Source organism: Simochromis diagramma, unplaced genomic scaffold, assembly GCF_900408965.1.
Source record: "Simochromis diagramma unplaced genomic scaffold, fSimDia1.1 OVJJ01000483.1, whole genome shotgun sequence".
NCBI classification, from domain to species: domain Eukaryota; kingdom Metazoa; phylum Chordata; class Actinopteri; order Cichliformes; family Cichlidae; genus Simochromis; species Simochromis diagramma.
The window spans coordinates 2,539,000-2,562,053 of NW_024386835.1; the positions used below are offsets into that span (position 1 = coordinate 2,539,000).

Consider the following 23,054-nt stretch of genomic DNA (forward strand, 5'->3'; position numbering starts at 1 on the left):
AGCAACAGAAAACAAAGTAAAAATCAAAACAAAATTAAGTCACCATGAATAACTCCATATGCCACACAATTTAAATATCTAGTAAGGAGTAGGATGAAATACTCTTTACACCCCCATGGCGTTATTTAATAGTTTACAAACATGTGTTCCTCAATATAATATATAATACGACAATGGACATGTATAATTATTTACAAGCATAAGGTTTAATTACTGCTTGTGATATTTTTCTTAATTTAAGATTTTGACAATGAGTTCTCAGTGTGATTTCTGCATTTTTCCGGCTAATGTACGATTTATATGCAGTGAGACTCAATAAAACTACGGTACCCATAATTCATTCTGTTTCCGGCTAAAACGGATGTCTTGTCGGATTGGTCTTCAACGATCTTTTAAAAACAGTGAGCGGGGGAGTAAATTCTATGAGAGGAAAGCGGCGGACATTGATAGTAATTTTTTTAACGTACACTATTAAAAACAACATTACACTATTGTGGAAATGTTGCTTATTGCGGGCAGCTAAAAATCTGTTTATCTACCGTACGCACAAAAAACATTTTTAAAGACGTCGACCTTCAAGTAAGTCGCAGTAACTGTTCTCGGTTAAAAGTCTGTTATAGCGTCATAGTGTATTGACGTTGTTGCTAACGCTAACTAGGCTAGCCACTGTGTTGAAGTTTAAGTTATCTTTTATTTACTCTTGGCTAACGTGTTTTCCACAGCTGTCGTCATGAAGTGTTTAAAGGTGGACGAATACATCAAGCGGACTGCTTCCGTGAGAGAAACGGAACTTTTATTCCACGAACTCGAGGTTGGGACCAGTTTATTAAGAAGAATGCTATTAACTTTAGAATTCACGTTAAATTGCTAGTCTGACGCAAGCTGTTAATGTACCTATATTAATCCATTATTAATTGCCTCTACGTTCTCGATTTGAAAGCTGGATTTATTTATGTATGGTCTTTATTTTGCAGAATTATGTAAAGGGTAAGCCCGGGCTTCAGGGTCGCACACTGTGTGACCGGATCATCAGAGCTTGTAACCATCAACTTGGAGTTGGAGGCCTTGACTTGGAGCACATCGGTCAGTTGGTGAAACTGATGGAGCTTTCTCTTCATGGCTATGACATCTTTACAGCACTTGTGCCTCAGAGCAACCCCTTATACATGGAAAAGATTGTTTTCCATATTGTCAAAAAGCTAAGCAGCATAGAAGTTCACACTCTGTGCAGCCACATAGCTGGACTACTTTACAGTCGTCTTTCTAAAGCCCAACAGGTATGCGTTGCTTTCTCTACAAGAGTGTCTTGTGAAGTATGTCTGACATTGAGTTGAAAAATTAATAATTTAACAAGATTTGTATTTTCTGTAGGATGAAGAAGACTACTGTGTTCTTGTGAGGAGCTGTTTTTCCGTGCTGTGGAACGGACTATCTGCTGCCAAAGACAAGAAAATCTTAAATCCTCAAGACAGACTGCGCTGCCAGATGCAGGCTTTGAGCTTTCTTTTGCTTTTGGACACTGAAAATGCAACTCCATCTCTGCCTAAAGCTGTCGTATACATTGAAGATATCATCACTGAATTTGAGAGTAGCTGTGGAGTGATGACAAAGGAGGATACCTCCATTCTTCTACAGGAAATGAACACACTTTTTAACACATGTTGGACTGGTGATCAAGACTCTGACAGGGATGGCTCAAAGCAGCGTGCAGCATCACGTTTTTACGTGCTTTCTGAAATGGTGCTGATTATATTGAAGGTGCTGTGTAAGGCTGGCCATCACAGGCTGGCCTCCTCCTTCCTGAGTGAAATTGAGAGAAAGGCCTCAGAGTTTCTTAGCTGTCAGTGTACAGCAGTGGTGCTTGCCAAATGGGGAGTAATGATTCATTCAACAGTGAAAGCAGGTGATGAGGCTCGCCAGGCTTTAACAGAGTGTGCTAGGGCTGTGAGATCACTCTCTGTTAACCTGGGTGACAGAGAAGGTCATGCACTTCTGGAAGGGTGCAGCTTTGTTGTGTGGGCTGTCGACAGTGGGTATGACAAGGGTTTAAGTGGACCGGTGCTACTGGCTTTGTTTTCTTTTTTTGAGGAACACCAAGAGTGCGTAATGAGGATACTAAACAAGGTTAGCATTGCCTCTGACGAGTCAAAATAGGTTGAAGTTTGGAAGAACTGACTTTTTCCTGATTATAAGTGCTTTTTTTTTATTATTATTATTACATTTATTTTTTCAGAACTTGTCATGCCAGGCCGAGTGCAGCAGACTACAGAAGTCGCTTTGCTTCAGTATTTACAAAGGCTTTGAGTTTGCCTACGAGAGCATGCTTGCATCTGAGGTAAGTAGGGATGGATAGAGTGACATCATAACATTGTTTTGATTATGTTTTTCAAGGAAAGTAACAAAACTAAGACCCAACTAGATATTTTCTCTTATAACTTTCTTTTACTCTTCTTCTTTTACTGTTGTTTTGTTGTTGTTGATTTTGTTTTTTAATTTAGCAAAGAAGAAAGAGGAAAAAAATATGCACTTTGTCTGCCAATACTTATACCAGTATGCAGTTAGAGCTGTGGGGATTAGAACCACTGCAGGAGGGGCATGGATGACCAGGGAAAAATATAGAATGATTTTGATCTTTTTTTTTTTCTTTTTTTCTTTTTTAATTTTCTCTTAAACTGAACTTGGAAAGTTCTTGCTTTATAGCTTCTTTTTTTTTTTTTTTTTTTTTTTAAAAAACATTTTGGTAAACAAATTCAAAAAGAGAAAGCCGCTTGTTAACCACTGTTATAGATAATAGAATTGCTCTGGTTTATTACTGTTTGAGTTGTGCACATACAGTCAAGTGTTTCTGTAGATGATGATGGTGTTGGCAAAACTGAAAAATCATATATTTCTGTGTGGGGGTTTTTTTTTTTTTTTTTTCAGTTCTGATTGTACTTGGTTTAACTGTTGGTTGTGATTTGTTGTACGTAGCTGGAGGACAGTGACACACTGGAAAGAGTGCTGCTCTACTGCCAAGCCACAGCTGGACTGATGATGACAGAACTGCATAAACTGTCTAGTGAAAACCTTGTCATCAAAGCAGGTGATTTTCTGTTATTAATGTTGTCAGTTCACTTGAAATGAAATTATATGAAAGGGTTCCTTAAATTATACCATACTTTAGATAGAAGGATTTTTCCTGACGGGCATAAATGAAACGTCAGGTAACAAAACTGCTTTTAAAGAATATAATTACATGAAAGTTTTGTTGACTTTCTTTTGTCTCTAGCTCAAATAAGAAATACCATGAGGTAAATAGTTCAGTTTATTTGGTCAGGGTTTTTGTGCCTTTTTTTATTTGTCATTTTGTGTTCATGTGTCTTCTAGTAATTGCTGTGAGCAACTTGGCTTGTGGGTTGTACAACAGACGTCTCTATGAAAAAGCCTTTATCATAGTTGAAATCCTCTGCAGGGATCTGTGCAAAAATTGCCCTGCCTCTCTCTCTGTGGATAGGGTAAGTGTTCTTTAATGATTGTGTAATCTTATATCTCTGGTCATATTTTGTAGTGAGGCACAGCTAGGGGAAAATTTGGGGGTTTATGACTAACATTAGTATGCAGACTGCAGCAGTTGGTTTACGAATGAAACCAATGTAATGTATGGGAAATTTATTATATTTGCTAAATATTTGGAGTACTTTCTTTAAAATGTCTGTTTTTACGGTTTGTGATCAGTTGAGCCGGCCCTTCATGTTGGCTGTGCAAACTTCACGGCGGACTGGGCAGTATGATCGAGCTCTGGACTGGGTGATCCTGTGGCTGAAGGCTTTGGGGGACAAAGTCACTGCTCACATGACTGAACCTGTATCGCTGTGGGTGAAAGCAAAGACTGATGCAGCGTGTAATTCTGAAGAAGACATTAGGCTCAGGTACAAACAAGGACTAATGAAGTGACTTTTTATTGTATGCTTGTCTTAGATTTGTCTTTTCTAACAATATTAAATGAGTAGAATATTGATTTAAAAAAAGATAAATGCTTGTTTTGTGTTGGCCATTTCTTGAGCAGGACGTTGCGTGACGGTTTTGGTCCTGATGTACCTGATGAGAATGTAATGCTGCGCCTTTTGGAGGAAGAGCTTAGTGCTTACAAGGAGATGCCAGGAGATACAGCCCAGGAACGGTACAACACTCTGTGTGATCTGTTGGATATCTGTCACGAGGAGAGTTCCCATATACATCTGCGGGCTGTTTACCTCTGTGAAATGGCCAAAGTTGTGTGCTTCCAGGATTTCAGTGAACAGACTGACTGGTAAGAACTTTTTTTTTTTTGCACCAGTTCTAATGAACTCTGGTCCTTGAGAGACAAAACAGATTCTTTAGTGTACCACCAAACTGTGTACTTGGGTTATCACCATCTATGGAAAGTAAATGTTTTCTCTGTGCTCATTATGTTAAATTATTTGTGTACACAGCTCAGCAGTGGATTTTATTCACGAAGCTCTACGACTTCTTGATGAAGAACTAGAGACTCCAGAGAACGCAGACAAACTGAAGGATGACAAAGCCCATGCTTTGCTATGGCTTTACATCTGCACTCTGGAGAAGAACCTTCAGGAGGTGAGCGCTGTGTCATCAATCATCTGCTTGTTTTTGTGGATTGCTGTTGTTTGTTTGCACAAAGGTGTGAGAAGGAGTAAAACTGAAAGTGTAAAGTCCAGTTTGCATAGTGGAAGCCATGAGAGGTTATTTAGAGGTCCCTATTCAAATGAATGGGAAGAGAGACATATATTTTAATTTTAAGGGAATTGTGTATGGAATCAGCAGTTGAGTCCAGTAAAGACCAGACATCAAAGTCTGATGACTTTGTCCCGAAATACTTTTTAAAAGCTTTATACTCTGCATGTGCACGTGCACAGTTTCATGATATGTTTCACGAACGAAGGCTAAGCTGTTTCCCAGTTCAGCAGTCGATTGGCTCTTTAGAGAAGGACAGCAGCCATATTAGCTTGCCTCCTCGTTTTATATAATGTTTCTGGTGTGTGTTTGATACTTCTTATTTGTTTGTGTTTGGATTAATTGTTGATTTTTTTTTTTTTTCTTGTTTTAACCAGGCCATTGATAGTGACAGAAAAAGGAAAGAGCTGCGTGAGCAGACACAGTGTGTGACCAATTCCATAGGAAACAATGATTTTGATTATGAAGACAAACAGAAAACACAGGACAGTATTCCGGTTTATGAAGGGCTGCATTTCAACCTGACTGCAGAGCACAGTAAGAAATTTTTTTTTCCCCGTCAGTCAAATCTAAACTGATTATTGTTTGTTACTGGATATGTTTGTGTGATATTTACAGTCCTCTCTTTTTTTTTTTTTTTTTTTTTTTTTTTGTCTTCAGAGTTGTGTCAGCCGTTGGAAAGCGCTTTGGATATTTGGACCACTATTTTTCAGAGTGAAACCCTGCCTTCTGTCAGAGAGCCAAAAGAGACGTGTCGTTCCATTGGTGTGACTGCATCACTGTTCAGACTCATGGGAAAGGTAACAGCACAGGATGTGTAAAATGTTTTCTTTATGCTCCGTTTTGCTAATATCAGTCATTCTAGAAGCACATTTTGCCACTTGGTAACCACTTTCAAACACTCTTTGGCACTTTAACGCTTATCAGAATCAACTGTATTGTCACTTGGATACAAGTATGACGTATATCTACCAGTCAAATTTTATTAAACCACATTTAAAAGAAAAAAAAAAGTCTCTCTATGCATTTAACTTTGGGTTTTTTGTTTTTTTGGGGGTTTTTTTTGTTTTGTACAAATAGATTCTGAGCTCTTATATAACCATGAAATGTAAAGTTTAAGTTTGTCATTGAGATCATTTTAATGAATTGCTGAACCTTTTAAAGCTGGATTTGGATACAGTAAAACCAAACCAATGAAAAATTAATTGGGTGAACATGGTTTTTTTTTTTGTTTTTTTTGTTTGTTTTTGTTTTTTGTTTTTTTTGAAGCTGCACTGCAAGTAATGGTATGTTTGCTGTGTTGCAAGAATATTCACTGACCATGTTTTTGTTTCCAGCAAGTTATCTAAACACCAATTCCATCCACTTAAAAAAAAAAAAAGAAAAAAAAAAGAAGGCATGATTGAATCCTTTTGTGTGTTAAATAATAATTATGTTAAATAGTTATGATATCAAACTTTACCAGAATAAGTGTATGGCCAGAGAGATTTCTTGTAACTGTTTTGTTTTCTGTTGTTTAGCCTCTCCAGGCTTTGAAGGCTCTCCAGATTTTGACGGACTTCTCAAGGAAACTGGCTGATAACGAGGCCTGTGCCAGCTCGCTCATTCATTCAGCCAGTATTCTTCTTGATTTGGGCTCCACAGAACTGGCGCAGGTAATGCATGCCGTTTAGTAACCTTTCTTACTTTATATGCTTTTGTTTAATAAGAGGCAATATCCAAATGCGCCATATTGTTTTTAGACACAGCTAGACCAAGTGGAATCAGTTCTCCCAAGTAACACAGCAGAGGGATCTTCATCCTTGTCCTTACTGGCAATCCTGGTGAAAGCTCAGTGCCATTACAACAATGGGCAGGTATGTAGCATTCTTCACATTAATCCACTGATTTTGATTTTCCTAAAACATATTATTCTTGCAAGTTATCATTGTTGGTGGGATTTTGTCTTTTAATTGCCCTTCTTGCGTTTGCTCCCATTTCAGATTGACTGTGGACTTCGCTGCCTTACTGAAGTGCTGAAGGAACTAAAGAAGCAGCAGAAACAGTCAAAAAGCTGGTACTTGCTGCGTGCACGGACTCTGCAAACATGCGCTTCTTTTTTGAGCATAGATGCAGCTCTGCTTCCCCACGTTCAGAAAAATCTTATAATGGAACAAGGTTAGAAGCACTTGCAACTCTTTCTTGAGCCAGATGGCCTTGTGTGTTTTTAATTTTGCATTGTTAGAATATGGCGAAGAAGTTTTCACCTATAGTATGTATGTATGCATGTGTATGTATCTCTTAGGTATAAGTACTTCAGATGGTGCCCTGTACGAGAGCCTAAAGCTTCTTTGCAGCCTTCTGGTTACTTTGGTAGGAAAGGGCCTCTATGGGACTACCACCAGCAGCAACAGTAGCACAAACGTGGTTTTCATCAACCAGGGTATGTTTGTCCCTCATTCTGAAAGTCATTGGTGCTTGTTTTGCCTCTTGTAACTGTCTTCCTATTCCCTTCTTATCCCCTATGAGCAGGAGATAACCTGGCACTTAAGTGGCAGCTGCTTGCAGAACTGCTAAACTGTTCTAAGAAGATGGTGTCTGTGAGGACCGACTGCGGGGCCATTAATGACGCCAGACTACAGTGTCTAGAAGCCTTGAAACTGGCCATAAAACTTCAAACACTCAGCCAGTATGTACATGTACATGTTAGTGAGTTAAAATGCAGTTTTTATGAGATATTTGTGTCTATGCTTTCTACATTGGTGATGTTAATGTATTGAAGTGACATTTTTATTGTGGCTTGTTTTTTTTTTTTTACACTGAGCACAGTAAATTATGAATTCCTGTTAACAGTGTTTTATTTTGTTGTTTGTTTTGTAGATGTTCCGAGTTGCTGGTGATGAAAGCAGAGTTGGAGCTGATGCAGGGAGAAAAAGATGAAAGTAGAACTGATTTGGACATCGTCAGAAACCTTCTGGAGCGCTCCACAGGTCTGTAAATGTATAGCTCCAACACATGGGGCCAGATGTTAGTTTAATAGTGTTGACTTCCAATAAAAGGTAATGATATGATCACAACTGAAATGTTGCTTTTCATGTTATTGAGTCACAATAGACAATGAGACTGGACTTACCAGAGGCCACATGAAATTATAAAATATGTTGCAAGGTTGTTGTTTTGTAACTTTTTTTTTTTCTTTTGTTTTCCCAAAGATTTTTCTGATCAGGTGCAGAGGGCTGAAGTGAAAATCAAGCCAAGGAAAGGTCGTCCTGTCCAGAGACCTCAGTCTCCTCTTCCAACCATAGAGGATGATCTCAAGGACATCTTGAGCACCAGGTGGACCTCCAAAGAGCCTATACTGAAGGATCTGTCCGGCTCTCCACCTCTCAAAGCCCTGCCTCACCGCTGGCTGTCGTCACTGACCCATGAACCTGAATGTCAGTGCCCTTGCTGCTCCGAACCCTGTCTAGGTCGTGCCACTGCTCGCTGGGCAGCTGCACAAGCTGATCTGCTTCTTCAGCTGGATCCGAATGACACCAGTGTCAGCTCCAAACTTCAATGGGCAACATTATCCCGCTCTAAGACTGTTACTGCCAAACTTGGAGTAAAATTGGCTAAACTCTTCCCTCTGTACGATACTGGCAAGCATATTTCTAAACCCTCCCTAATGCAGGATATAGTTGGCCGTGTTTATCTGCACATGGCTTTGTCTGGGGTAGATCCGAGCCTTACCAAGGTCTGTGCTATATGGAAAATACTGGAAGCTGGGTTAGCTTTTGTTGAGTCTACACCTTCTCCAATGCTAAGGCCTGTGAGAGCAGGCCTAATGACAGCCAAAGCCATTGCATCCCTGATAAGCTTGGCTGCCAAAAACGAATGCACCCCTGAGGAGCTCTTCTCAAAAGCTTGGACTTGGAATATGCCGAAAGAGGGCAAAGACCTGAAATCAGAACAGAAAACTGATCCTCCTGCATCTGTACTGAAAAAATCTAAAGACGTCATTAAAAACTCAGTTACTGCTGATCCAAAAAAGGAGGCAAAGAAGACCAGGTCTGTCAAACCTAAGATTCGAGTCACAAGCTCCTCAACCAAAGAAAAGAGTCAGGTTCCTATCACACCAGTAACTGTAAAGTCTTATCCTTTTGTTAAAGAGCTCAGCTCTTATGACTTCAACACAGCGGTACCTACTTTGGCCCTTACTCCTTTACAGATGGTAAGATGCCCTGCTTCAGTGCAGAAACCATCAAGGACTGCTCCTAAGCTACAGTTTCATGTGTATGAAGAGTTGTCTCCAGTTCAAGGCAAAGCTCAGCCTGTGCCTGCTGCTCCTAAACGAACAAAGAAATCCCGTTTCAAGGTAAGCATCTAATGATGTGAGATTTTATTGTTTCATGATGTGCACTCCAATTTTATGCAAAAATAAGAAAAATGTCTTTAAATTTTAATTATAGGTGGAATTTAGTGATGAAAGCGACTCAGAGGCTAATGTGCAGGCAGAGCCCAAAGTAAAAGCTGAAGCCTCTAAGACACGAGCAACTGCTAGGAGAGCTGGCCACAATACCAAAACAACCCCAGATGCACCTGCAGAGAAGGTTCCCCCCAAGAGGCAGGTTAGAGGGAAAAAAAGCACCGTGGTCCCTCGTGCTGCTTCTTCTGAGGACGAGACATTGGTCTGTCGGCCTGGTTCAACAAGAAGAACCAGAAAACAAGTTTCCGCAGCTGCTGCAGATGCTGTGGAGGAACCAGACACAATGAGGACCATTGAGGAGGAAACTCCAGAAATTCTGGACATGAGCATTGAACAACTTAGGACATCAGATGCTGAGGACAATTCAGCTGCAAGTAAAGATAACAGTATGTATTTTGTGCACATTTTGGAACATCTACATGTCAGTCATTCACATGTATTGCTGTTTTGTTTTTAAATTACATCAGTGAATTCAGATTACAGAGAAGTTTCTCCCTAACTCCCTTGTCAGTAAAGTGCGTAGTTGTAGTTTTCACAACATTTACATGAGGAACAAATATCCGCAAGCAAATACAAATATCCATAGTGGTCACTATAGTCTCTAACAGAATATCTTGACTGTTTCTCTAGACGTGGATTTTGAGGTGCTGCGGAGGGATATGTGCGGTAATCTGGAGAGAGATGAGCTGTTGGTTCTCAGAAGCAGAGGTCATCTGAGAGAGAATGCACAAATCCACCTCTCTCATGCAGACAGCAGGCCAGGTGAGCCAATATCAGATGATGCAGTATTAATAATGGACTGGATTTATATTTGTATCTTATGATTGGGTGCCAGCAAAAGGAAAACAATGTAAAATGAGTTCAAGTACTATAAAGGAAGGGTTGCTTTATAAAGTAAAACAAGGGCTATGATACCACGACTGTAAACCAGATTTGTATGTTAACACGGTTTTTAAGTTTTAAAATGTAATTATCTGATCCAAAGTGTCAAAAAAGGGCCGCAACAATAGAAAAATAAACATGGAAGTAATATATTAGATGTGGAGTTCCTAATGAAGTTTCATCCTTAACATCTTTTTTCAGACAATCTCACTTTGGAGGATGTTCAGTCATTGCTCCGTTCAGCGTGGTTGACTCTTCAGCACTTCCCCCCTCCCACTCTTTATCCGACCCTGTGTGCTCTTTTGGCCTTGACCACGGGACAGCAAAACTCTATAACCACAGCAATGCTACATAGCCATTCTGTGGGCATCACAAGTCGGCATCACACAATCAGGCATATAGCCAGTTGTCTCAAGTAAGCACCTGTAATATGAAGTGTCAATTTATGATTTTCCACTCATGACATTCTATTTTCTGACACCCGTCATTTCTATTGTAATAGAAAGCTGAAAAAGGCTTCCAGTGAGCTGGAGGACAAGATGCATACTCTGAGTCTGAATGAGCTCACTCAGACTGTGTGTGAACAGAGGCTGGCTCAGATGGAGAACATCTTTTCATTCCCAACAGCTGACCCCTCGACTTTTCCAGAGACCCACGGCCAAGAGTTTATCCAACAAATCCAGCACCTTCCTCCAGGTAGAATAATACTTTCTTTGATTTCTCTTGCTACCCTGACAGCAGTGAGCGTCTTCTATTTTAGCATCCATAGCCCAACTATGTCAGAATCTTTAGCATTTGAAAGGCTAAGCTAAGTAAAAGCAGAGTTTGCATTATCAATGTGACCTAAATAACATCATTTGACAGTTTCTCTGTCTATACTTTCTGTTTTAGGAGTGACTGCATGTGTGATGTCTGTAATGGGAGTCAAACCAGGAGAAATGAGCAACAGCATCATGCTGACACGTCTGGAGAAAAGTTCTGCTCCTGTCACAGTTTATATTGACACATCTAAACAAAAGGTGAAGGTTTTCAGCAGACTGTAGATCTATTTTCTTCCTTCAAAGCAAATACATTTACAATTAATGCAAAATTAAAATGTAAACTAACATAGTTTTTACCTCTCAGCCATAAAAAGACTGATGGGGTATTACCACCCAACTCTGTGAACACGATAACATGAACAAGGAGACGTAAGATTTTTATACCACAAGTGTATCTATTAAAAATCTCAGACAACTTTGTCTCGTCAACGTCAGAGGTCAAGTTTTCTGAAAGTCTTGTGAATGCAATAGCTTAAGAAAGAAGTCACCTAGGATTTTCAAATTCATAGCACAGGTGCATCTACTAGGGAGCTTAAATCTAGAAACAATCAAGTAAGGGAATTTTATTACTGTCATAATCTGTCGCCTGAATTTAAATACTTTGTTTGGTTCTGTGACTTCATGCCTCAGTCGTGACACTCAACAGCAGCAGCCCCAGTGCTTTGTCCAGCTTTGTTTATAAGACCTTTAAATCATATTTTTAACAGACAATGACTAACTTTGACTTTCTGTTGTGCAGCATCCCATTAGCCAGTTAGTCCAGGAGATGGATAGTATTCTGGTCGAGCAGAAGGTTGTGAGCTGTGTGTCTGAGAAAGCCAAGTGGTGGGAGGGCCGCAGGACTCTCGACTCTCGAGTTGAGGTCAGTATTACAGATAAATGACGTTGCTGGACTTCATAGTGCCTGCATTATTCACGTACTTTGATTTTGTTAAACAGTCATTTAGACCAAAAAGTGTCATGGAAACAAAATTTCTATGAGCAATGTGAATTGCTGTTTTAGGGCGTTCTTTTAAAGTGGAAACATTTTGCTATCTCACCTTCAGCAACTCTTGAAGGACATGGAGAGGTTGCTTGGATGCTGGAGAACCTTCCTTCTACCCCTTTCACTGGATGCTGAGCTTTCCAAACAGACCCAACACCTTTACAAGGCTTTATCTGCAAGGGGGGTGCCAGTGCAAGAAGAGATGTTGAAGGTGGTGTTTTTTTGTTTGTTTTTGTTTCATTTCCATGGATCTTTAACGTCAGGTTAATCGATTATTCTGACCACTAATGCCTCTGACTTGTCTTAGGTTCTGCTTTCTGCATCTCCTGTGCTATCTGAAGACGATTTGAAAAGATTCACTCTAGGAGTTTCTCCACAGTGGGACACTGAGTGTGATCAGCTTCTTCACACTGCTGTGTCCCAGCTCTTACAGAGGGATGAACCCCGAAATCATGTGGTTCTAATCCTTGACAAGGTTGGTTTCATCATCTCTGTGAAATACTGAATTCACTTTTATAGCTAATGCAGGCATGTGTGTCACTACAAGTTGAAAAGCATCACTGCATTGTATCACTTGTGAGAAGACAACGTATTTGCTGCTTATCAGCTTTTGTGCTTTTTGCTGCAGTACCTTCAGAAGTTGCCATGGGAGAGCATTCCCGTCTTAAAGTCTAGCTCTGTAAGTCGGATGCCTTCTCTGCACTCGCTGCTTGGACTGAGCATTCAAAAAGAGGTATGATTAAGCTCTATAACTGTCAGGTAGGACTCATACATGTATGTTAAGGCGTTTAACATTCACACCTCTCATTAACTGCAATGCTAATAAAGACATTCCCATGCTGTCAAGGATTAATGCAAAGTGTCTGTATTGCTAATGAAATAGTTGATTTCAATAGTCGCAATGTTATCATTATTTCAATCATTCTTTTAGACTGACTCCGAGTCTATTTTGAGGCGTGGTGTGGATGCAAAGAAAGTGTTTTATGTGCTCGATCCTGATGACAATTTAGGAAACTCCCAGGAGCGTTTCAAAGACTGGTTTTGCAGGTGAGACTGAAACATATCAGTAATTGAGCACAAGTCCATGCATAAATGTTTTTCATCAGTTCAGTTTTCTATTCTCATTAAAGTAAACCGGACTGGGAAGGAGTGTGTGGAGTTGCACCTGCCTTGGGCCGACTAGAAGAAGCTGTTTCTACAAAAGACGTCTACATGTGAGTTTCAGTTTTTCAAGTAAAAATTAACTACTGATTCAAACCCCTTTTATTGTTTGAACATTTTTCTCTCTTCAAGATTCACTTTAAAATTCTTTAAAAAAAAAAAGAAAAAAAGAAAAAAAAGGGTCTCCCTTAAAAACACATTAAAACCAATAATGTCAACCTGAATGAACTACATATATATACATACTTGTAAAAATTAACTCTGTAAGCAGACCACTAAGCACTGTGATGGACTCCAAGGCACTTCATCACTTGGGTAATACTCTCATCTTGGCAGCATCATGCTATTGGTGTACCTGTCAGGGCTTAAGGGAAAGAGGTTGGGGTGAAAGTTTATCTATTAGTAAAAATAATTCAGCCACGGTCTTGTTGGAGTAGCTTGAGGACAAGTCTGGTTTTACCGTCGTTGTTGCTAACGACAACCCGTAAAAACAGGCGCTTGTCCGTCCGTAGTGTGGTTATATTAAATATAAGAGAAAGAGAGAACTTTAAGAAATTAATATAGCCACTACAGTGACCATCAAAACGATGAAAAAAATATTGTTTTATTTTGCGACACCACGAAACAAACGATAGCGTAAAATGAAACGATAGACGTTTTTATATCGTCATCCGATATATATCATTATATCGAACAGCCCTATGTAGAGATGTGTACAAAAAGACCCAAAGCTTAATGTGCTACTTTGAGGGCCTTCTGGAGATAAGTAAGGGTCAGTGTGCAGAAAGTGAAGGTGTCTGGATGGTGACCCTGAGCTTTACTGTAGATGGTTCACACTGGGACTGATATCTTAATCAAAAATAAAACTTTCTCTTTGTCAAACATATAATAGTCATTCTATTTTACATAATATGGGCTTGTTTTTCGTAACATTCAGTTCTGTCATCAGATTTCCATCCATCTTTTTTACCTTGTATTTCTATATTTTTTTTATTTATTTTTTTTTCTGTTCGTTTTGTGAGTTTCACTTTTTTTTTTTTTTTAATCTATCTCTCCATGATTTTAGTTATGTGGGCCATGGAGCAGGAGCCCGATTCCTGGACAGCCAGGCTGTTCTCAAACGGCCGCTGAGGGCAGCATCTCTGCTGTTTGGCTGCAGCAGCGGAGCCCTGGCTGTCCGGGGACAGCAGGAAGGAAATGGCATTGTGCTAAATTACATCATAGCAGGCTGGTAAGATATTTTTGCATTTTCATTCATGTGCAGCTGAATGAAAACTGGATAACGTGATCATATGAAATGCACAGCATTTCCTTTTGATGGCTGAAGCAGTTATAATAGCTGATGTGAAACATTTTCATTGTATGCATTTATTTTTAACTTGTGCACTACAAAGTACTTATGATTACAACCTAAAAACAAAAATTTAAATAAAGAAAAATAAACATAAATAATATATATTTTTTAATACTGCTGTTGCAGATTTAATTGCAATTTTTTGAAACAAACTGTTGTTAACAGAAGGAATATTTGGGAATCTTATGTACAGGGTGGGCCATTTATATGGATACAGCATAATAAAATGGGAATGGTTGGTGATATTAAAGTCCTGTTTGTGGCACATTAGTATATGCGAGGGGGCAAACTCCTCAAGATGGGTGGTGACCATGGTGGCCATTTAGAAGTCGGCCATCTTGGATACAACTTTTGTTTTTTGTTTTTTTCAATAGGAAGAGGGCCATGTGACACATCAAACTTATTGGTAATGTCACAAGAAAAACAATGGTGTGCTTGGTTTCAACATAACTTTATTCTTTCATGAGTTATTTACAAGCTTCTGACCACTTATAAAATGTGTTCAATGTGCTGCCCATTGTGAATGTGAATATAAACAATAGGTTGTTTTTTTTATACCGTAATTACATAAACAAGCACAACTGTGTCTGAGAGTCAAATTGAGGCACTTATATCCAGTGAACTGTTCAAGTTTGTCAGAAAACTGCATACTGACTTTATTTAAGGGATAATTTTAAGGCAATACAAGGCTTATTTTGTAAACTGACAGAAATCATTTTAATAAAGAACAGTGGTCCCTAAATCTAAAAAATAGAATCTAATGGATGTACATTTGTTTTTATAAATACAGGTAAAATATCTTGTTTCAATCAAAATCTATTTTGAGTGCAGTTCCTTCTCAGCTGCTTGCTTTGGCTTCACATAACAAGTTAATCCATTTATACTTCTCCCACTCTTCACACACTGATAGCAATACCGCAGGAGAAATGCCAGCACAGGCATCCGGTATCCGTAGTTTCAGGTGCTGCACATCTCATATCTTCACACCATAGACAATTGCCTTCAGATGACCCCAAAGATAAAAGTCTAAGGGGGTCAGATCGGGAGACCTTGGGGGCCATTCAACTGGCCCACGACGACCAATCCACTTTCCAGGAAACTGTTCATCTAGGAATGCTCGGACCTGGCACCCATAATGTGGTGGTGCACCATCTTCTGGAAAAACTCAGGGAACATGCCAGCTTCAGTGCATAAAGAGGGAAACACATCATCATGTAGCAATTTCAAATATCCAGTGGCCTTGAGGTTTCCATTGATGAAGAGTGGACCCACTATCGTTGTACCCCATATATCACACCAAACCATCACTTTTGTTGTTCCAACAGTCTTGGAGGGATCCATCCAATGTGGGTTAGTGTCAGACCAATAGCGGTGGTTTTGTTTGTTAACTTCACCGTTCACATAAAAGTTTGTCTCATCACTGAACAAAATCTTCTGCGTGAACTGAGGGTCCTGTTCCAATTTTTGTTTTGCCCATTCTGCAAATTCTGTGCGCCGATCTGGGTCATCCTCGTTGAGATGCTGCAGTAGCTGGAGTTTGTAAGGGTGCCATTTGTGAGTAGCTAATATCCGCCGAAGGGATGTTCGACTAATGCCACTCTCCAGTGACATGCGGCGAGTGCTACGCTGTGTTCTCTTGCTGAATGAAGCTAGGACAGCCACTGATGTTTCTTCATTGGTGACAGTTTTCTTGTGTCCACATTTTGGCAAATCCAACACTGAACCAGTTTCACGAAAGTTAGCGAGCAGTTTGCTGACTGTAGCATGGGAGATGGGTGGTCTCGTAGGGTGTCTTGCATTGAAATCTGCTGCAATGACCCGGTTACTGCGTTCACCAGATATCAACACAATTTTGATCCGCTCCTCACGTGTTAACCTCTTCGACATGTCAATGGCTGTGAACAAAGAGAAACTTGTAAATAACTCATGAAAAAATAAAGTTACGTTGAAACCAAGCACACCATTGTTTTTCTTGTGACATTACCAATAAGTTTGATGTGTCACATGGCCCTCTTCCTATGGGGAAAAAACAAAAAACAAAAGTTGTATCCAAGATGGCCGACTTCTAAATGGCCACCATGGTCACCACCCATCTTGAGGAGTTTGCCCCCTCGCATATACTAATGTGCCACAAACAGGACTTTAATGTCACCAACCATTCCCATTTTATTACGCTGTATCCATATAAATGGCCCACCCTGTAGAGCAGGGGTGTCAAGCTCAAATACACAGTGGGCCAAAATTCAAAACTGGAACAAAGTCGCTGGCTAACGTTAATATTTATTGAAATATATTTATTCCTCCACATATAAGAATGAATCTTTTCTTATGGACTCAAACACGTTTTGCTGAAAAACTGAATATGGAACAAGCAAAGCTTAACACTAAACAATATATATATTAGCTGTATAATACCAGTAGGCCAGCTCTGATAGTAATTTGGTATGGCTTCGCGGGCCAAATGTAAGTAGGCTGCGGGCCAAATTTGGCCCACGGGCCAGAGTTTGACACCTATGCTGTAGAGTATCTAGTTTGTAACATGTCTTATGGTCATCATCCTTTTGATTGTTGTCGTTTTTTGTTTTTTTTTTTTGTTTTTTTTTGTTTGCTTGTTTTAGCCCATTCATCTTGGGAAATCTCTGGGATGTCACAGATCGGGATATTGATCGCTTCACCAAGGCCTTGTTAGAGTCGTGGTTTTCTGCTGGCTCCGGGGCACCACTCCTCGACTTCATGGGGTCGTCTCGGCAGGCCACTCACTTGAAATATCTGATAGGCTCTGCGCCCGTGGTATACGGGCTGCCAGTGCACTTATCATAGGGAGCCGCTGAGGGTTTTTTTTTTTTTTGGTTTTGTTTTGTTTTTTTTAATGCATTTTGAGTATAACATTATAAAAAAAAATGTTATATAACCATTGTTTTGATTTTTTTTTTTTTTTTTTTTTGTGTTTGTGTGTGTCAATATGTTTTAAATAACTTAGGATTTTATTTTATTTTTTAAATTCATCATTAATGTATAGAATGAACTCCTTTTTTAAAATATAATAAATGTTTTTTTCACCCAAAATCTGTCGGTGCCCTGTTAATTATGTAAAGAAATGAAGCCCAGATCTGTCTCCACAATTATCAGATCTCAATCTCTGGGAGTTGGTTGACCAGGAGATTGGTATGATGGATGTGCAGCAGACAAATCTGCAGCAACTCTGTGATTCTTTCATATTTAAATGGAATAACATTTCTGAGGAATGTTTCCAGCACCTTGTTGAATCTATGCCACGAAGAATGAAGGCAGTTCTGAAGGAAAAAGAGGGTCCAACCCAGTACTAGCAATGTTTATTTAATAAAGTGGCCAATGAGTGTACATTGAACCTGGTGCCTGTGGTACCTGACATATTTACATAAAGCTCCCTACCTTAAACCAATACAAAAAAAGAAGAGTAACAGTATAAAAGTGTTTGACACGAAAAATGTCTTCAGAAAGGAGCCCCCCGTAGCCCATCTTCTCGTATCACTGCTGAATGTTTTTCTAGTCACTGTTTTGAACTTTGCACCCATGGGGCATGCATGGTGTTATTTCTTTGGAATAAATTATTTTTTAACAGCAGTTGGTGGATGTCCACACTTTCTGGGTGCTCTTGCAGTTTTAGTTTTATTTTGTCACAAGCACAAAAAATAAATTTTATATAAGGCCTATATCCAGCAATATTTTTCTTCTTCTTTTGGCCTGAGCAGATTGAAAGCAGATCATCTGCCTGCATCACACTCTATTCCTGGAATCCCCTGTCACACAAACCCTCTGCATACCATCCTTAACTACATCCATGAATATTTTCTGTTGTCTTTCTCTTCTCCTGCTGCTTGGCAGTTCCATCTTCAAGATCCTTTGTCTGATACATCTGCCATCTCCCCTTTTCACAGGTCTAAACCATCTCAGCTTTACCTCATCAAACTGCTATTCCCTCTGTGTACTCATTACTAAATCCTGATCTCTCCCACTGAAAACTACATCTTCGATTGTCTGAAGGTTCTCAGTCAACCAGGTCATCGTAGTCTATGGAGCTTGGGGGAGTAAAAAAGCATCTGGAGACATTTCATCTTTTATCCAAGAAGCGTCTTCAGTTAATCTTCGACTCTGCCACCTGCAATTCGGACTGCTGTGTTTTAGTCATTTCAGCTATCTCCAAACTATACATCATAGCATGTCTCACTACCACCTTGTAAACCTTCCCTTTCACACTCGCTGATATCCTTCTGTCACAAATCACCCCGGACACTTGGCTCCACCCTGCCTACACACTCTTCTTCACCTCTCTTGTGCACTGTCCATTGCTTCAGATGGTTGACTGCAGGTATTTAAACTTCTACTTTCACTACCTTTGCACCTCTCTACCTCTCTCATTCACACATATGTATTCTTTCTTTCTTCTTTTGACTTTTGTTCCTCTTCTCTCCTGAGTATATCCTCACTTCTTCAGGCTCTTTTCCTTTCTTCCTGCTCTCACTACAGATCGGTGCCATCTGCAAACATCAAAGTCCACAGAAACTCCTCCCTGACCTCATCTGTCAGTGATCACCATTGTAAACAAGAAGGGGTCAGTTCAGATCCCCAATGTTATCCCAGCTCAAACTTGAACCCATCTGTCAGCCTCACATACTTCTCCTTGAAGAGGCATAAGGAGCTGGTTCACTTCCTCACTTCTCCGCAGTGGGGCGATGTTTCAGACTAGTGACGGTCCAGCTCCATAACCCGGAAACAGCATCACTAAAGGTCTCTTAGCATCACGCTTCCAACATGGCGGTGAATCTGACAGACCTCTCCCTGCCTCAATTAGAGGGACTGAAAACCCAGCTAGACCAGGTAGTGTGCCTAGTTTATCCGTGTGTGTGTGAGGAATGTGTCCTTATAAAGGGGTCTAATCAGAGCTTTAAGCGTGCTGAGAACGGGCCCGGGTATTCAGCCGGCTAGCACCACTGATGCTAACAGTGCAAACCCATTGTTGTTGATGCTGTCGGCACACCTTATCAAGTCAAGCATAAAACCATTGGTTGGTAACCGTGTGCCACTTGCTTTCTACACGTTGTCTTTTTGCAGGAAGTTGAGTTCTTGACGTCTTCGATAGGTCAGCTCAAAGTTGTCCAGACCAAGTATGTTGAGGCAAAAGATAGCTTGAATGTCCTAAACAAAAACAATAAAGGTGAGTAATAATTTTAACTTCTGACAGCCTATTAATTCAGCGCACCTCTGGTAGATTGAAAAACATGTTTATCTCAACACTCAAGAGGCGTGAAACTGACTATATCGGCAATAACTCGGCAATAATTATTATATATTAGATGAACCGGTATTCAAATGAAATGCAAGTAGCAGCTACTACCCTGTTTATTTACTTCCCCTTTTAACCTGCCAGTTAACTGATAAATGTTATGTAGTGAGAGTGAGGAGCAGGTGGAAGAGAGCCTAGAGAGGTTTGAAAGTCAGCACAAGTGTTGAATGAATGCCATGTTGATGTCAGAGTAGAAAGGTCAGACTGCTTTGAGTTGATGGAAGAACAACAGCAACTCAAATAACCACTCTTAATAACTAAGGTCTAAGACATTCATCGGACGTCCTCTATTAAAAATCAACTACACATCCTGGATTATAGTGTACATGACTGAGTTTGTGGCTATTACCCCTTTCGCAGTTTCAACAAAAAAAAAGCAAGAGCAAAACACAGAAGGGCTGAGGCGCTGATCTGAGCTCATATGTACGACATCAGCTTTGCTGACACAGCGTCACACTCTAATGATATAACCAGTCATCACATTAAAAATGACACTTGTTACAACCTTATTAGTTCTTATGACACCCCCCACGACCATTTCTGGCCAAAAACAGAATTCTGCTTTTTCAGTAATGTTTGCTGGAAATCTGTGGCTTAATTTGATTTATTATTACCTCCTCCTTTCTCCTCTCTCATATAGGAAAAGAACTCCTTGTGCCTCTTACCAGTTCTGTATCCTTTTGTTTGCACTAGACAGTAAGTGTTTTGCTGTGTTGTAGGATGTGCTTTAAATTACGTCATGGTTATCTTGAGCTATGCATGTTTGTCCTTGACATTCCTGTTACTCAGATGTATGTCCCTGGGACATTAAATGATGTGGAACACGTTTTAGTGGATGTGGGGACAGGATACTATGTTGAAAAGGTAAAAAAAAAAAAAAAAAAATTTGCAATTTGAAAAGCCATGAATGGATTATAATGAAACAAAATGTTTAAATGTGTTTGAGTTGTGTTGAGATTTCTCCTTTATGTTTCTGCAGAACGTGGAAGACTCAAAGGCATTCTTTAAGCGCAAAATAGACTTCCTCACAAAGCAGATAGAGAAAATTCAGCCGGCCCTACAGGAAAAACATGCCATGAAACAAGGTAATTTCCTTATCTCGGTGCACCATCATACAATGTGACATTATACTGGTTGATATTAAGCACTGTATGAGTCAGAATTCTGGCTGGGTTGAAGGGGGGATGAAATACTTATTTTATTCAATGACATGCATGTTTCTGGACTTTTTATTTTTTTCTTCAATTAAAATGAAATTATCCTAAAAATTAGACGACAGCAATTATGATTATTTTCACCACATTAATGTCGACTCTTTTTGAATGGATTGAACCTCAGTCTTGAAACTTTACCTTTACCTTTTGATTGATCTCATCGGCAAAGCTTCATGTGTGTATCTTGCAGAGTTGTGATACTGTTGTGGTGACAGATTGTGCCAATTAACAACCAAATTACTCATAGTGCCTTTGCAGTTGTTCCCCGTACAGAAGGTGTCTTCATAAACACATTTTATCATCATTGACAAAAACGCAGACTTAAAAGGTGAAGATGATATCAGCTGAAAATCCATGTCCACTCATGTGATGAACCGCGTTGGATAATAAGTTTGCAATGCAACATAACTCCCCCACATCTTCACTGTGTCTGTGCCAGGCATCATACTTGTCCTCACTCTGTTTTTTTTTTTTAGTTCGTTTAGCCTTGGCTTTTTTACAGTACAGTTTTTGTTTTATACACTAAAGAGTAGTAAACTAAATACTTAAGTAGCTTTCAGCATAGCTAGCTAATATGAATTTTGATGAATTAACCTATAAAGATGACATTTGATGACCTCGCCTGTACCCTCAACCTAGTACACTAATGCTGGGTGATTTAACCCATGTGTAAGTTATATAAAACAGCATGTTAGTGTTGTTGGGTTAGTAACGACTTTACACCTTGGCATTTATCAATGAAGATGTGGTTCAACAACCATTAGAACAGTATTCGGGTTTATCCAGGGGTAACTAGGGGCAGAAACCCCCTCACTAACTTTTGATTCAAACACACTCATTTTGTTCTAATATTCAGGAATTAAATATGACAGAAACCACTCAGAAAAGAGCTTCAAGGGTTATTCTGAGTAAGCTATGAAGGGTAATAGAGCTAAAATACAATAAATCGTTCATCAAATCACCTGAGTGAATAGTTCAAATGTGAAGAAAAGCAATGTTTTCAGCCTCTCCCATCCAACAGGAACAGCATGCTAAATTAAGAAACAGCTCAACTGAAAGTCATTTGTATGCTTATGAACTGCTCAGTCTTTAAATTTGGCACATTTCCTGCCCCTCCCTACTGTCTGTATTGCAATGGAATTCCTGCAATACACAGGGGTTAGTCTAAGGAGGGGCCAAATGTCACTTTAGTGACTATTCTTTGGGATTTGGATAATATAAATTATTAATCTAGCAAGAATTTTATGTATATTCTTATTGATTAAACTAGCAATATATAAAGAAACTAAATATGTTTTTTCTGGGACAGCAAATGTTTGATCAGTGGACTTATGAACCATGACTGTTTTTTTTGTTTTTTGTTTTTTTTTATGAAGCCATGTGTTGAGTCTTTAACATTAAAGAATAACGGTAATTTCCAGTGTCCATGCCATTACAAAAGATGGGTATGAGTGCATATCGGAAAATGTTAATGTTAATCGATAGCAGCGTTGAATTTATATTATACTTGTCTTCTTTTTTGCAGCTGTAATTGAAGTAATGAACATGAAGATCCAGCAGTTACAACAGAGCCAACAAGCCTCGCAAATGGGGACCACCAAGGCATAATAAGAACAGCTGTTTGAACTCCTTATGAGCGGGAGGATTTTTTTAGTTTGTGTTGAGAAAACATGCTTCAATCTGACGAGCACAAACCTTGTTTCAAATATATTACAAGTAGCCTGTTGTTATTGTAAAGCAGCCATATGCGCTTGGTCAATTTTAAATTAAATTGGGTGTCCAGCATGTTTGATTATTAAAGAGGTCACTGTGGATTCAATGAACATTGAAGTGTTTGTGTTATTGTGTTTATCAGTGAAAGTCAATAAGGACAGCTGTTTTGTTTGTAAGACTGAAGATTGTAAAAATGCACTACTAGACTCTACTTTGGTACTACTTACAAGACGCTGCACTCCCACTCCCATGTTTTTATTTATTCTGGTTAATTAAATTCACAGGGGCTGCGCCATCCTTTCTGACTTGTTTAGCTGGGGTTTAGAAGGGGTTGGGTTAGAATGAAGCTTGCAGGGCTTTAAAAGGCAGACGGTGATCATTGTTTCTGTGTTGCAGTCTTTCAGGTGTTAGCAGGGATTTTGATTTATTGCACAGGCTGGG

The 23,054-nt window shown here is 39.5% G+C and overlaps 2 protein-coding genes across 4 annotated transcripts; both read left to right on the top strand.

Annotated features, from left to right (window-relative positions):
* Positions 1-381: 381 nt before the first annotated feature.
* Positions 382-17,248, top strand: espl1 (extra spindle pole bodies like 1, separase). Of its 3 annotated transcripts, XM_040028808.1 has the most exons (33): positions 383-579; positions 723-811; positions 975-1,277; positions 1,372-2,124; positions 2,234-2,335; positions 2,971-3,082; positions 3,367-3,494; positions 3,715-3,908; positions 4,046-4,288; positions 4,452-4,596; positions 5,091-5,250; positions 5,374-5,513; positions 6,234-6,368; positions 6,456-6,569; positions 6,696-6,870; positions 6,998-7,135; positions 7,225-7,381; positions 7,573-7,682; positions 7,905-8,797; positions 8,903-9,049; positions 9,144-9,546; positions 9,791-9,922; positions 10,244-10,457; positions 10,545-10,738; positions 10,934-11,061; positions 11,603-11,725; positions 11,910-12,059; positions 12,156-12,323; positions 12,477-12,581; positions 12,780-12,895; positions 12,979-13,062; positions 14,076-14,240; positions 16,982-17,248. In XM_040028808.1, the coding sequence occupies exons 2-33, from the start codon at positions 731-733 to the stop codon at positions 17,181-17,183; spliced, it is 6,414 nt and encodes a 2,137-aa protein (XP_039884742.1). In that variant the 5' UTR covers positions 383-579; positions 723-730; the 3' UTR covers positions 17,184-17,248. The 3 variants fall into 3 exon arrangements, with proteins under 3 accessions (XP_039884741.1, XP_039884742.1, XP_039884740.1); XM_040028807.1 differs by having other exon boundaries at positions 382-579; positions 7,905-9,049; positions 9,144-9,534; XM_040028806.1 differs by having other exon boundaries at positions 7,905-9,049.
* A 1,838-nt stretch (positions 17,249-19,086) lies between these two features.
* On the top strand, positions 19,087-22,725 carry pfdn5 (prefoldin 5). The gene is made up of 6 exons (XM_040028816.1): positions 19,087-19,220; positions 19,455-19,557; positions 20,327-20,358; positions 20,476-20,550; positions 20,666-20,771; positions 22,426-22,725. The coding sequence occupies exons 1-6, from the start codon at positions 19,155-19,157 to the stop codon at positions 22,506-22,508; spliced, it is 465 nt and encodes a 154-aa protein (XP_039884750.1). The 5' UTR covers positions 19,087-19,154; the 3' UTR covers positions 22,509-22,725.
* The last annotated feature ends 329 nt before the right edge of the window (positions 22,726-23,054 follow it).